Source organism: Pseudophryne corroboree, chromosome 7 (assembly GCF_028390025.1).
Source record: "Pseudophryne corroboree isolate aPseCor3 chromosome 7, aPseCor3.hap2, whole genome shotgun sequence".
In the NCBI taxonomy this organism is placed as follows: Eukaryota; Metazoa; Chordata; class Amphibia; order Anura; family Myobatrachidae; genus Pseudophryne; species Pseudophryne corroboree.
This window is the reverse complement of record NC_086450.1, coordinates 347,199,127-347,214,757: the sequence shown is the minus strand read 5'-3', so window position 1 is coordinate 347,214,757 and position 15,631 is coordinate 347,199,127. Positions and strand designations below refer to the sequence as shown.

General features: G+C 45.4%; 2 protein-coding genes across 3 annotated transcripts in view; one reads left to right on the top strand and one right to left on the bottom strand.

Moving 5' to 3' along the window:
• Positions 1-15,631, top strand: part of VWA3A (von Willebrand factor A domain containing 3A) — a 772,281-nt gene that overhangs the window by 523,031 nt on the left and 233,619 nt on the right. The window lies entirely within an intron of this gene.
• Positions 9,630-12,710, bottom strand: LOC134943677 (alpha/beta hydrolase domain-containing protein 17C-like). Its single transcript, XM_063932389.1, has 3 exons — positions 12,190-12,710; positions 11,337-11,516; positions 9,630-9,849 (listed from the first exon to the last, which is right to left on the bottom strand). Exons 1-3 carry the CDS (start codon positions 12,708-12,710, stop codon positions 9,630-9,632), a joined length of 921 nt encoding a protein of 306 aa, XP_063788459.1.

Sequence of the window (15,631 nt, the reverse complement as noted above, 5' to 3'; positions counted from 1 at the left end):
ATTCATATCTACATTATCTATCTTCATATCTACAGTTATCTATCTATCTATCTATCTATCTATCTATCTATCTATCTATCTTCATATCTACAGTATCTATCTATCTATCTATCTATCTATCTATCTATCTATCTATCTATCTATCTATCTTCATATCTACAGTATCTATCTTCATATCTACAGTATCCTATCTATCTTACTATCTTCATATCTGCAGTATCTATCTATCTATCTATCTATCTATCTATCTATCTATCTATCTATCTATCTATCTATCTATCTATCTATCTTCATATCTACAGTATCTATCTATCTATCTATCTATCTTTCTTCATATCTACCATTTCTATCTATATTCATATCTACAGTATCTGTGTATCTATCTATCTATCTATCTATCTATCTATCTATCTATCTATCTATCTATCTATCTATCTATCTATCTTCATATCTACATTATCTATCTATCTATCTATCTATCTATCTATCTATCTATCTATCTATCTATCTTCATATTTACAGTTTCTATCTATATTCATATTTACAGTATCTATCTATCTATCTATCTATCTATCTATCTATCTATCTATCTATCTATCTATCTTCATATCTACAATTTCTATCTATATTCATATCTACAGTATCTATCTTCATATCTACAGTTATCTATCTATCTATCTATCTATCTATCTATCTATCTATCTATCTATCTATCTATCTATCTAAATTGCTCTACTGTCTTAGCCTCTACCACCTCTGATGGGAGGCTAGTCCATTTGTCCAATACCCTTTCTGTGAAGTAATTTTTTCTCAAATTTCCCCTGAATCCCTCCCCCCATCCAAATGTAATAGCCTCTCCTCTGATAGTCTGACACAGGGAGGGGACTATCACCCCGATCTATAACAGTAGTATACAGTATCTGTATTAATCAGGAGTCTGTCTCCCCAGTTACTTATTGAATTTATTTAATCTCCATATACTCCAGGCAGGTGATAATTTCTGCCCTCAATAGAAGATCATTTATTTCACGGCCGCTTATTACAAACCTCTACTGAGAGATACCGCACTTACTGATACTAATATATCAGCAGTATATCACCCTGGCACCAGCCCCCTCCATCTAACTCTTATTAGGTAGCAGTTACATAAATATGCACATCAGTGTGATATCACGCACTAACGGTGGGGCAGATGTGGGGGTGCGGAGGCCTGCTCCAGGGCTTAGTAACTGCTGTTACTCCAGTCTATGTACATTTGGTAGGATGAATATGGTGCGTCATCTCACTTGTATAAATGCAGCACAGCAGATGAATATAGTTATACAGATGCATATTTATACTAGTCCTAGTGGTATCTCTGTCAGTTATTCTATGGCAGGTCTAGATATTTTCCTTAGCAACTGTAGCTAACTGTAGTTCATATTCTTTTATTGGAGCTGTCTGTTCCTATGCACAATGGTTCTGCACCCGTACATCAGAACACAGCTATGGACAGTGAGGGATCCTGTGGCTTGGACAGATAATGTTGCTCAGCACACCTCTCCTCCTGAGATTATGTGATATTTGGCAACCTTCTATGGGGCCTATTTATCATTGTATATTCGCAGCTATATCCCCCATGCTTACAGCTTGTGTTCCTGAATGAGACAACGCTATGGAAAAATAACACAGACACCCTTGAGTTAGTTCAGATTGGTGTATTGTAAGAGAGCATTAGGCATTATATATATGTCAGATCCTGGATGTTAGCTCCCTGCAGTCCATGGTCGATATCTTTGACTGATGGATCTGATGGATCTATAATGCACCTAGGTGGAATGTGCCATCGAGAGGTCTCAGTCCCCCGGATTAGATGGTACTTGTACAGGGGCGGTGGTGGATTCATATATTGGGCAGCTCCTGAGAGATGAATTTCTGGAGTCTCACTAGATATTGCCTGTGCTTATGTAAATCCGTGTGCCCTCCTCCTTCCACCCAGAGAGGCTTTACAGCAGTTGGGCAGCGCTCATACATTGTCAGCCCATGGCAGAAGTCCACAACCGCATCTTTAGTCCCATGGATGATGAGTACCGGGCAGGTGACCTTGGAGATTTTGTCGATGCTGCAAAGGACATGATACAAAGGGATTATACAACAGAAACAGCATGGAGCTATCACACATGTAAAACGGACACTAAACATATAGAATGGAAATAATGCATCAGGTAACATGCAGAGCTGCTCATGTAGAAGGTCACATACAGGACTTTGGCAGAGCAATGTTGGACAATGAATCTACTGTTGGTAATGAGCCCAGTGCAATCTATTGACCTAATAAGCCAAAGTCATGCACAAGACTTCAACTTGTTTCTGTTATACAATACAAATAGGATGAAAGAGGAATAGTGCCGTATTTCCCATTTATAAGCAGCTATGATATATTGGGAGTAAAACCGGTGCCAGAGGTAACTTATCTGGGGATCCAGTGTTTAAGTTCTGCAGAAGTAGCCTCAATGTTGTACACACTCCCACTGCAGCTACGCCGGCTCCCGCAAACCGACAACTTGCTGCCTGTATGAGAAGACATTGAGGCGGCTGTAGTGAGGAGAGTGCGCAGACACCGGGGTCAATTGCTCACACAGGCAGAGCATTGCTCGCCAATGCGAGCATGCGAGATGAAGAGGGGCAGCAGTAGATGCAGGGTGTTACAAAACTGACAAGAGACACAGGGCCATAGCCCCCCAGAAAGGTTTCTGGTAGGGAATTATCCTGTTAGTTTTCCAATCAGAAAAGACTCATGTACTCTAATTGGATTAGCATTCGGTATAAGATGGGATGGGTTCAGTATGCTATCCCAGTGGTTGGGATACCGGTGGTCACATGACCGTCACCGGCATTCTGACATTGAAGATCGGTGGAGGGGGTAAGTGTTTTTACTCATCCCTACCCTAACCTCCCGGGTGTGGCAGCTAGGGCTAACTCCCTGGGGGTGGTGGCTAGGGATAACCCTTGGGGGGTTGGCAGCTAGGGCTAAACCCCCCCAGTGCCTAACTCTAATCACCGCGGGCCCTAACACTAAAGCTCTCCACTATACTTACCTTCAGTGGTCGGTATTCCAGTGCCTGTGTACCAAGTGGTGTTGGCATTCCGGCGTCGGTCACATGACCGCCGGCACCCCGTCCATTGGAATGCTGAAGACATCCCACTGGGATACACATACAAACTGATTGGGCCAACAGAGCTGGGGGTGTATTTACTAAAGTTCGATATTTATTAATTTCAAATTGAGAGAAATCAATCTAAATGGATGTTGCATTCCGGGGGATAAAACACACATTTACTAACATTGAAAAAAATATATAAAAAGATTATGTGTTAGTAAATGTGTGTTTTAGAACACAACATCCATCCAGATGGATCTCCAACAGATAAAAATTGATGGAAATGGACATTTAGTAGATATACCCCTGTTGTTTGCCTGCCAACGCGCACCTAGGGGCCAATTCAGTTATCCAGTACGTGGGCTGACCCTGGTACTGCTTGCTCCCAGCACATACTAAACCCCACAAGTAACCTACAGCTTAATATAAAAACACAGCAATGTCTTACTTGGTGAAGGCATCCCAACAGTAGGCCCTCCGGGCGTTAGGATAGCCCATCCGCACACCTGACATGAGCGCCCCGTGCAGTATTACTGCTGCACATTTGTAGCGCGTGGCAAGGTCAACTGCCGGTGCTGTCCCAATGCTCTCTCCATACAGGATGATATTTTCCGCCGGGACTCCATATCTGTAGAGATAAAGCAGAAAAATGATCAAACTCCAATTACATCACTTCTATTGTGGTTCCTTATGGGAAACTTGTATATAAAGGCTGGATATCTGAAGTAGGTAAATGACTGGATAACTTATATGAGTGATAGGCAGTGTATGTGTGGAACAGGACTACATAGGTTATGCACATTTACCTAGTTCCAGTCAGCTAGGAACACTAAGGAGCTAGGGGAGGGGAGCGTCCAGTCACATTGGAAGGAAACCCCTCTATGCTGCTAGATAGAATGGGGAGCCCAATAATGCAACATACTCTTACAGCACAGTACATATGGCAGTGCGTCCTATGAGGCAGGAGAGCAGAGGAAAGTGTCACCCCCTGCTTCTGCAGTAGTTACATCCTTTGGCTAAGACCCTATAATGCCAGAAATATATACCCACTGTCTTTATGTAAGCAAGTCCCAATACACCGATTACATTTATACTGTATAACCAGTTCATGCGGGGAGAGGAGTATATAAACTAATAGGAGCACAATACACAGCATATACATTCACCCTACGTAGTAAATAGTAGCCCTTACTGTAGCATATCCCCCACATACATACAGGACACCCATACACCACATGCAGGGTGTCAGGCAGAGGCTGTGTGGGGGCTGGGGAAGACTCATACACCCCAATCATACATACCGGGTCCTCAGGGCGAGCCAAGCTGCCTCGATGTCTGCATATGCGTTCTTCTCGCTTGGCTTTCCGCTGCTCACCCCATAGCCGGAGTAGTCGTAGGAGAATATATTGCACTTGATCTTGGAGCCTAGGGCAAGGTAGCGTCTGCACATCTTGCCTAGGTCAACAGCACAGTCGTGAGAGTAGAGGAGTGTGTAGCGGCTCCCAGGGACGCAGCGGACGTACATACAGGCCAGGCTATTCCCCCGCTTGGTGGTACAGCGGAACATCTCTACAGCGTCCAGCTTCTGCTGGGAGTGTGGCCAGTTAGCCCCTTCTGATAGCTGCAGATTACATACGGGAGGTAGACAGATTGTGGGGTCCACCTGCTCATCCTGCGCCAGGTCCTGTGCTGGGGCTGCCTCAATCTCACGTAGCGTGTACGTAGGCTCCGGGGGGTGAAAGGCCAGTTTGGCAATAATGCAGTTCAGCCTCGGTGGGCAGCAAAAGATCGAAAACAGCCTCCTCCACGAGAGGCCGTACATCCTCAAAGAGGGGTGTTGGGCCCGGTCCTAACACTCTGGACACTGGGCAGTGATCTTATAATAATAGTTCTATATAAAATACTTAATATAGCTATTCTAATCTAATAGTAATAATTATAAATAAAAGCTTAACAGCTCTGATAAAGACGCGACTTCTCACACTGATGTCTGGGAAGCAACTATTCTCTCTGAGTAACATCCAAGTGGATATGAGGTTATGACACGATTGTGACATCACAGACACTACCTGTCACTGACCAGGGCTGCATTGTGACATCACAGACACTACCTGTCACTGACCAGGGCTGCATTGTGACATCACAGACACTACCTGTCCCTGACCAGGGCTGCAGCCTCAGCACCCAGCTGTCATTGTTACTGTATATTACTAGATTAGAGATGTATTGGTCATTACTATAACGTTTGTACATAATGTTTATCTATAGAATAAATGTAGCACACACATACTGTATATGAAATGTCACCTGTGTGATTATGGCCAAATATGTAGTGTGTATGGCTCCCTGCGCCCCTCACTTCTCCACCATTCCCTGATTGCAGGTAATCAGCGGAGGAGCGCACCAGCGCCTACCAGTGGCGTAACTAGAAATTTTTCTCCCCCAAGCCAAAAAATTCTTCGGCGCCCCCCCCCCCATCCCCCATAACTGGCACTATTAAAGTTATAAATATGCGCGCGCCTTCGTCGCACGCCGCAAAATAGGGTGTGTGGCTTCGTTGGGATGGGCGTGGCTTCACATAAAGGGGCATGGCATTGCAGGAAAAGACTACGTTATACCCCAGTTTTCCAACCTGCACGCCCAGACGTTAGCCACCACTGGAAAGAAAAATAATCCTGATTCATGCCCCTTACATTATTTGTAATTTTTCCTCCTTATGGTAATGCCCAGTATACATTATGCCACATACTGCAATGGCCCTTAGACATTATGCCACACACAATAATGCACATGACACAATATGCACACACCATAATGCCCCCGACACATTATGCCACACACCGTAATGCCCCGGACACATTATGACAGGAATCGCAATGCCCGTTATACATTATGCTACACACTGCAATGCCCCTGATACATTATACCACATACCACAATGCCCGTGATATAGTATACAACACACCGTAATGCCTGACACATTATGACAGGAATCGCAATGCCCGTTATACATTATGCTACACACTGCAATGCCCCTGATACATTATACCACATACCACAATGCCCGTGATATAGTATACAACACACCGTAATGCCTGACACATACCGCAATGCCCGTTATACCCTATGCTACACACCGCAATGCCCGTTATACATTATGCCACACTGCAATGACCCTGAGACATTATACCACAATGCCCGTGATACAGTATGCCACACACCGTAATGCCTGTGACACATTATGACACACACCGCAATGTCCGTGATACATTATGCCACACACCGTAATGCCCATTACACATTAAGTCCTACAGTAAGGCTTCTAATTACTTTTAAATTACCTGCTCGTTGCCAGGGGTTTTCATGCTCAGGGTGTCATTCTCGTTGCCAGGGGTATCATGCACTGGGTGTCATGCTCGTTGCCAGGTGTTTCATGCACTGGGTGTCATGCTCGTTGCCAGGTGTTTCATGCACTGGGTGTCATGCTCGTTGCCAGGGGTTTCATGCACTGGGTGTCATGCTCGTTGCCAGGGGTTTCATGCACTGGGTGTCATGCTCGTTGCTAGGGGGTAGTGCTTGTTGCTAGGGCTGTGCTCCCAGTGCCACATATGTCCCCAGTGCCAGATATTACCCCACGGTGCCAGGTACTCACATGACCCCAGTGCACAATATAGCCCCCCCCCCCCCTATGTGCCAGGTACACATATACCCCCCCAGTGCCACATATGCCCCCAGTGCCAGATATTCCCCCTCAGTGCCACATATGCCCCCAGTGCCAGATATCCCCCCCCCCAGTGCCACATATGCCCCCAGTGCCAGCTATTCCCCCCCAGTGCCAGATATGCTCCCAGTGCCAGATTCCCCCAACCCCCAGTGCCACATATGCCCCCAGTGCCAGATATTTCCCCCCAGTGCCATATATGCCCCCTCCCCCGCCGCCGCTGCTCCCCCGCTGGTTTGTGTTGGAGGGACACGGAGGGCACAGCGCGCGCCTCTCCTGTGTCCCTCCTGCATCATCTCCGGCGGCCGCGGGTCTAATAAACGAAGTGCCGTTCGTGAGCTCTGATTGGCTCACGAACCGGCACTTCTTCTTTTAGACCCGCGGCCGCCGGAGATGATGCAGGAGGGACACAGGAGAGGCGCGCGCTGTGCCCTCCGTGTCCCTCCAACACGGCAGGGAGGGTTAGTAGGAGCAGATTGACATGCGGACGCTCGTCCGCATGTCAATCTGTGCTAAATCAGTGGCGCCCCCGCAGCCCCTCGCCCCCAAGCCACCGCGAGGGCTGCGGGGGCAGTAGTTACGCCACTGGCGCCTACTTCCATATATTACGCACCCATCCTTAGTCATGGCACATAATGATTACACGTTCCATATAACGCTATAGCATAACTGAGTCAGTACCAGTTATATTACAGCAATTCACATCGTTCCACTGTAATTTTTAAAACAATCCTAGAGGGCTTATTAACAATAGATTCCATGTATAGCACTCAACCTTTATATACATAATATTATTATAAGGGCCCGGTCTACAGTATCTATCTACAGTATTTATCTATCTTCATATCTACAGTATCTATCTTCATATCTACAGTTATCTATCTATCTATCTATCTATCTTCATATCTACAGTTTCTATCTATATTCATATCTACATTATCTATCTTCATATCTACAGTTATCTATCTATCTATCTATCTATCTTCATATCTACAGTATCTATCTATCTATCTATCTATCTATCTATCTATCTATCTATCTATCTTCATATCTACAGCATCTATTTTCATATCTACAGTATCCTATCTATCTTACTATCTTCATATCTACAGTATCTATCTATCTATCTATCTATCTATCTATCTATCTATCTATCTATCTATCTTCATATCTACAGTCTCTATCTATCTATCTATCTATCTATCTATCTATCTATCTATCTATCTTTCTTCATATCTACCATTTCTATCTATATTCATATCTACAGTATCTGTGTATCTATCTATCTATCTATCTATCTATCTATCTATCTATCTATCTATCTATCTATCTTCATATCTACATTATCTATCTATCTATCTATCTATCTATCTATCTATCTATCTATCTATCTATCTATCTATCTTTATATTTACAGTTTCTATCTATATTCATATTTACAGTTTCTATCTATCTATCTATCTATCTATCTATCTATCTATCTATCTATCTATCTATCTATCTTCATATCTACAATTTCTATCTATATTCATATCTACAGTATCTATCTTCATATCTACAGTTATCTATCTATCTATCTATCTATCTATCTATCTATCTATCTATCTATCTAAATTGCTCTACTGTCTTAGCCTCTACCACCTCTGATGGGAGGCTAGTCCACTTGTCCAATACCCTTTCTGTGAAGTAATTTTTTCTCAAATTTCCCCTGAATCCCTCCCCCCATCCAAATGTAATAGCCTCTCCTCTGATAGTCTGACACAGGGAGGGGACTATCACCCCGATCTATAACAGTAGTATACAGTATCTGTATTAATCAGGAGTCTGTCTCCCCAGTTACTTATTGAATTTATTTAATCTCCATATACTCCAGGCAGGTGATAATTTCTGCCCTCAATAGAAGATCATTTATTTCACGGCCGCTTATTACAAACCTCTACTGAGAGATACCGCACTTACTGATACTAATATATCAGCAGTATATCACCCTGGCACCAGCCCCCTCCATCTAACTCTTATTAGGTAGCAGTTACATAAATATGCACATCAGTGTGATATTACGCACTAACGGTGGGGCAGATGTGGGGGTGCGGAGGCCTGCTCCAGGGCTTAGTAACTGCTGTTACTCCAGTCTATGTACATTTGGTAGGATGAATATGGTGCGTCATCTCACTTGTATAAATGCAGCACAGCAGATGAATATAGTTATACAGATGCATATTTATACTAGTCCTAGTGGTATCTCTGTCAGTTATTCTATGGCAGGTCTAGATATTTTCCTTAGCAACTGTAGCTAACTGTAGTTCATATTCTTTTATTGGAGCTGTCTGTTCCTATGCACAATGGTTCTGCACTCGTACATCAGAACACAGCTATGGACAGTGAGGGATCCTGTGGCTTGGACAGATAATGTTGCTCAGCACACCTCTCCTCCTGAGATTATGTGATATTTGGCAACCTTCTATGGGGCCTATTTATCATTGTATATTCGCAGCTATATCCCCCATGCTTACAGCTTGTGTTCCTGAATGAGACAACGCTATGGAAAAATAACACAGACACCCTTGAGTTAGTTCAGATTGGTGTATTGTAAGAGAGCATTAGGCATTATATATATGTCAGATCCTGGATGTTAGCTCCCTGCAGTCCATGGTCGATATCTTTGACTGATGGATCTGATGGATCTATAATGCACCTAGGTGGAATGTGCCATCGAGAGGTCTCAGTCCCCCGGATTAGATGGTACTTGTACAGGGGCGGTGGTGGATTCATATATTGGGCAGCTCCTGAGAGATGAATTTCTGGAGTCTCACTAGATATTGCCTGTGCTTATGTAAATCCGTGTGCCCTCCTCCTTCCACCCAGAGAGGCTTTACAGCAGTTGGGCAGCGCTCATACATTGTCAGCCCATGGCAGAAGTCCACAACCGCATCTTTAGTCCCATGGATGATGAGTACCGGGCAGGTGACCTTGGAGATTTTGTCGATGCTGCAAAGGACATGATACAAAGGGATTATACAACAGAAACAGCATGGAGCTATCACACATGTAAAACGGCCACTAAACATATAGAATGGAAATAATGCATCAGGTAACATGCAGAGCTGCTCATGTAGAAGGTCACATACAGGACTTTGGCAGAGCAATGTTGGACAATGAATCTACTGTTGGTAATGAGCCCAGTGCAATCTATTGACCTAATAAGCCAAAGTCATGCACAAGACTTCAACTTGTTTCTGTTATACAATACAAATAGGATGAAAGAGGAATAGTGCCGTATTTCCCATTTATAAGCAGCTATGATATATTGGGAGTAAAACCGGTGCCAGAGGTAACTTATCTGGGGATCCAGTGTTTAAGTTCTGCAGAAGTAGCCTCAATGTTGTACACACTTCCACTGCAGCTACGCCGGCTCCCGCAAACCGACAACTTGCTGCCTGTATGAGAAGACATTGAGGCGGCTGTAGTGAGGAGAGTGCGCAGACACCGGGGTCAATTGCTCACACAGGCAGAGCATTGCTCGCCAATGCGAGCATGCGAGATGAAGAGGGGCAGCAGTAGATGCAGGGTGTTACAAAACTGACAAGAGACACAGGGCCATAGCCCCCCAGAAAGGTTTCTGGTAGGGAATTATCCTGTTAGTTTTCCAATCAGAAAAGACTCATGTACTCTAATTGGATTAGCATTCGGTATAAGATGGGATGGGTTCAGTATGCTATCCCAGTGGTTGGGATACCGGTGGTCACATGACCGTCACCGGCATTCTGACATTGAAGATCGGTGGAGGGGGTAAGTGTTTTTACTCATCCCTACCCTAACCTCCCGGGTGTGGCAGCTAGGGCTAACTCCCTGGGGGTGGTGGCTAGGGATAACCCTTGGGGGGTTGGCAGCTAGGGCTAAACCCCCCCAGTGCCTAACTCTAATCACCGCGGGCCCTAACACTAAAGCTCTCCACTATACTTACCTTCAGTGGTCGGTATTCCAGTGCCTGTGTACCAAGTGGTGTTGGCATTCCGGCGTCGGTCACATGACCGCCGGCACCCCGTCCATTGGAATGCTGAAGACATCCTACTGGGATACACATACAAACTGATTGGGCCAACAGAGCTGGGGGTGTATTTACTAAAGTTCGATATTTATTAATTTCAAATTGAGAGAAATCAATCTAAATGGATGTTGCATTCCGGGGGATAAAACACACATTTACTAACATTGAAAAAAATATATAAAAAGATTATGTGTTAGTAAATGTGTGTTTTAGAACACAACATCCATCCAGATGGATCTCCAACAGATAAAAATTGATGGAAATGGACATTTAGTAGATATACCCCTGTTGTTTGCCTGCCAACGCGCACCTAGGGGCCAATTCAGTTATCCAGTACGTGGGCTGACCCTGGTACTGCTTGCTCCCAGCACATACTAAACCCCACAAGTAACCTACAGCTTAATATAAAAACACAGCAATGTCTTACTTGGTGAAGGCATCCCAACAGTAGGCCCTCCGGGCGTTAGGATAGCCCATCCGCACACCTGACATGAGCGCCCCGTGCAGTATTACTGCTGCACATTTGTAGCGCGTGGCAAGGTCAACTGCCGGTGCTGTCCCAATGCTCTCTCCATACAGGATGATATTTTCCGTCGGGACTCCATATCTGTAGAGATAAAGCAGAAAAATGATCAAACTCCAATTACATCACTTCTATTGTGGTTCCTTATGGGAAACTTGTATATAAAGGCTGGATATCTGAAGTAGGTAAATGACTGGATAACTTATATGAGTGATAGGCAGTGTATGTGTGGAACAGGACTACATAGGTTATGCACATTTACCTAGTTCCAGTCAGCTAGGAACACTAAGGAGCTAGGGGAGGGGAGCGTCCAGTCACATTGGAAGGAAACCCCTCTATGCTGCTAGATAGAATGGGGAGCCCAATAATGCAACATACTCTTACAGCACAGTACATATGGCAGTGCGTCCTATGAGGCAGGAGAGCAGAGGAAAGTGTCACCCCCTGCTTCTGCAGTAGTTACATCCTTTGGCTAAGACCCTATAATGCCAGAAATATATACCCACTGTCTTTATGTAAGCAAGTCCCAATACACCGATTACATTTATACTGTATAACCAGTTCATGCGGGGAGAGGAGTATATAAACTAATAGGAGCACAATACACAGCATATACATTCACCCTACGTAGTAAATAGTAGCCCTTACTGTAGCATATCCCCCACATACATACAGGACACCCATACACCACATGCAGGGTGTCAGGCAGAGGCTGTGTGGGGGCTGGGGAAGACTCATACACCCCAATCATACATACCGGGTCCTCAGGGCGAGCCAAGCTGCCTCGATGTCTGCATATGCGTTCTTCTCGCTTGGCTTTCCGCTGCTCACCCCATAGCCGGAGTAGTCGTAGGAGAATATATTGCACTTGATCTTGGAGCCTAGGGCAAGGTAGCGTCTGCACATCTTGCCTAGGTCAACAGCACAGTCGTGAGAGTAGAGGAGTGTGTAGCGGCTCCCAGGGACGCAGCGGACGTACATACAGGCCAGGCTATTCCCCCGCTTGGTGGTACAGCGGAACATCTCTACAGCGTCCAGCTTCTGCTGGGAGTGTGGCCAGTTAGCCCCTTCTGATAGCTGCAGATTACATACGGGAGGTAGACAGATTGTGGGGTCCACCTGCTCATCCTGCGCCAGGTCCTGTGCTGGGGCTGCCTCAATCTCACGTAGCGTGTACGTAGGCTCCGGGGGGTGAAAGGCCAGTTTGGCAATAATGCAGTTCAGCCTAGGTGGGCAGCAAAAGATCGAAAGCAGCCTCCTCCACGAGAGGCCGTACATCCTCAAAGAGGGGTGTTGGGCCCGGTCCTAACACTCTGGACACTGGGCAGTGATCTTATAATAATAGTTCTATATAAAATACTTAATATAGCTATTCTAATCTAATAGTAATAATTATAAATAAAAGCTTAACAGCTCTGATAAAGACGCGACTTCTCACACTGATGTCTGGGAAGAAACTATTCTCTCTGAGTAACATCCAAGTGGATATGAGGTTATGACACGATTGTGACATCACAGACACTACCTGTCACTGACCAGGGCTGCATTGTGACATCACAGACACTACCTGTCCCTGACCAGGGCTGCAGCCTCAGCACCCAGCTGTCATTGTTACTGTATATTACTAGATTAGAGATGTATTGGTCATTACTATAACGTTTGTACATAATGTTTATCTATAGAATAAATGTAGCACACACATACTGTATATGAAATGTCACCTGTGCGATTATGGCCAAATATGTAGTGTGTATGGCTCCCTGCGCCCCTCACTTCTCCACCATTCCCTGATTGCAGGTAATCAGCGGAGGAGCGCACCAGCGCCTACCAGTGGCGTTACTAGAAATTTTTCTCCCCCAAGCCAAAAAATTCTTCGGCGCCCCCCCCCCCCCCATCCCCCATAACTGGCACTATTAAAGTTATAAATATGCGCGCGCCTTCGTCGCGCGCCGCAAAATAGGGTGTGTGGCTTCGTTGGGATGGGCGTGGCTTCACATAAAGGGGCATGGCATTGCAGGAAAAGACTACGTTATACCCCAGTTTTCCAACCTGCACGCCCAGACGTTAGCCACCACTGGAAAGAAAAATAATCCTGATTCATGCCCCTTACATTATTTGTCATTTTTCCTCCTTATAGTAATGCCCAGTATACATTATGCCACATACTGCAATGGCCCTTAGACATTATGCCACACACAATAATGCACATGACACAATATGCACACACCATAATGCCCCCGACACATTATGCCACACACCGTAATGCCCCGGACACATTATGACAGGAATCGCAATGCCCGTTATACATTATGCTACACACTGCAATGCCCCTGATACATTATACCACATACCACAATGCCCGTGATATAGTATACAACACACCGTAATGCCTGACACATTATGACAGGAATCGCAATGCCCGTTATACATTATGCTACACACTGCAATGCCCCTGATACATTATACCACATACCACAATGCCCGTGATATAGTATACAACACACCGTAATGCCTGACACATACCGCAATGCCCGTTATACCCTATGCTACACACCGCAATGCCCGTTATACATTATGCCACACTGCAATGACCCTGAGACATTATACCACAATGCCCGTGATACAGTATGCCACACACCGTAATGCCTGTGACACATTATGACACACACCGCAATGTCCGTGATACATTATGCCACACACCGTAATGCCCATTACACATTAAGTCCTACAGTAAGGCTTCTAATTACTTTTAAATTACCTGCTCGTTGCCAGGGGTTTTCATGCTCAGGGTGTCATTCTCGTTGCCAGGGGTATCATGCACTGGGTGTCATGCTCGTTGCCAGGTGTTTCATGCACTGGGTGTCATGCTCGTTGCCAGGTGTTTCATGCACTGGGTGTCATGCTCGTTGCCAGGGGTTTCATGCACTGGGTGTCATGCTCGTTGCCAGGGGTTTCATGCACTGGGTGTCATGCTCGTTGCTAGGGGGTAGTGCTTGTTGCTAGGGCTGTGCTCCCAGTGCCACATATGTCCCCAGTGCCAGATATTACCCCACGGTGCCAGGTACTCACATGACCCCAGTGCACAATATAGCCCCCCCCCCTATGTGCCAGGTACACATATACCCCCCCAGTGCCACATATGCCCCCAGTGCCAGATATTCCCCCTCAGTGCCACATATGCCCCCAGTGCCAGATATCCCCCCCCCAGTGCCACATATGCCCCCAGTGCCAGCTATTCCCCCCCAGTGCCAGATATGCTCCCAGTGCCAGATTCCCCCAACCCCCAGTGCCACATATGCCCCCAGTGCCAGATATTTCCCCCCAGTGCCATATATGCCCCCTCCCCCGCCGCCGCTGCTCCCCCGCTGGTTTGTGTTGGAGGGACACGGAGGGCACAGCGCGCGCCTCTCCTGTGTCCCTCCTGCATCATCTCCGGCGGCCGCGGGTCTAATAAACGAAGTGCCGTTCGTGAGCTCTGATTGGCTCACGAACCGGCACTTCTTCTTTTAGACCCGCGGCCGCCGGAGATGATGCAGGAGGGACACAGGAGAGGCGCGCGCTGTGCCCTCCGTGTCCCTCCAACACGGCAGGGAGGGTTAGTAGGAGCAGATTGACATGCGGACGCTCGTCCGCATGTCAATCTGTGCTAAATCAGTGGCGCCCCCGCAGCCCCTCGCCCCCAAGCCACCGCGAGGGCTGCATAATGATTACACGTTCCATATAACGCTATAGCATAACTGAGTCAGTACCAGTTATATTACAGCAATTCACATCGTTCCACTGTAATTTTTAAAACAATCCTAGAGGGCTTATTAACAATAGATTCCATGTATAGCACTCAACCTTTATATACATAATATTATTATAAGGGCCCGGTCTACAGTATCTATCTACAGTATTTATCTATCTTCATATCTACAGTATCTATCTTCATATCTACAGTTATCTATCTATCTATCTATCTATCTATCTATCTATCTATCTATCTATCTATCTATCTTCATATCTACAGTTTCTATCTATATTCATATCTACATTATCTATCTTCATATCTACAGTTATCTATCTATCTATCTATCTATCTTCATATCTACAGTATCTATCTATCTATCTATCTATCTATCTATCTATCTATCTATCTATCTTCATATCTACAGCATCTATCTTCATATCTACAGTATCCTATCTATCTTACTATC

Bases quoted from the DNA above. Each gene is read 5' to 3' on its own strand.
- LOC134943677 (XM_063932389.1), bottom strand. From the start codon at position 12,710: ATGTACGGCCTCTCGTGGAGGAGGCTGCTTTCGATCTTTTGCTGCCCA. The intron at 11,517-12,189 runs GTATGTATGATT...TTATCTCTACAG, and splicing joins TGGCTCGCCCTGAGGACCCG to ATATGGAGTCCCGACGGAAA. The intron at 9,850-11,336 runs GTAAGACATTGC...TGTCCTTTGCAG, and splicing joins TGTTGGGATGCCTTCACCAA to CATCGACAAAATCTCCAAGG.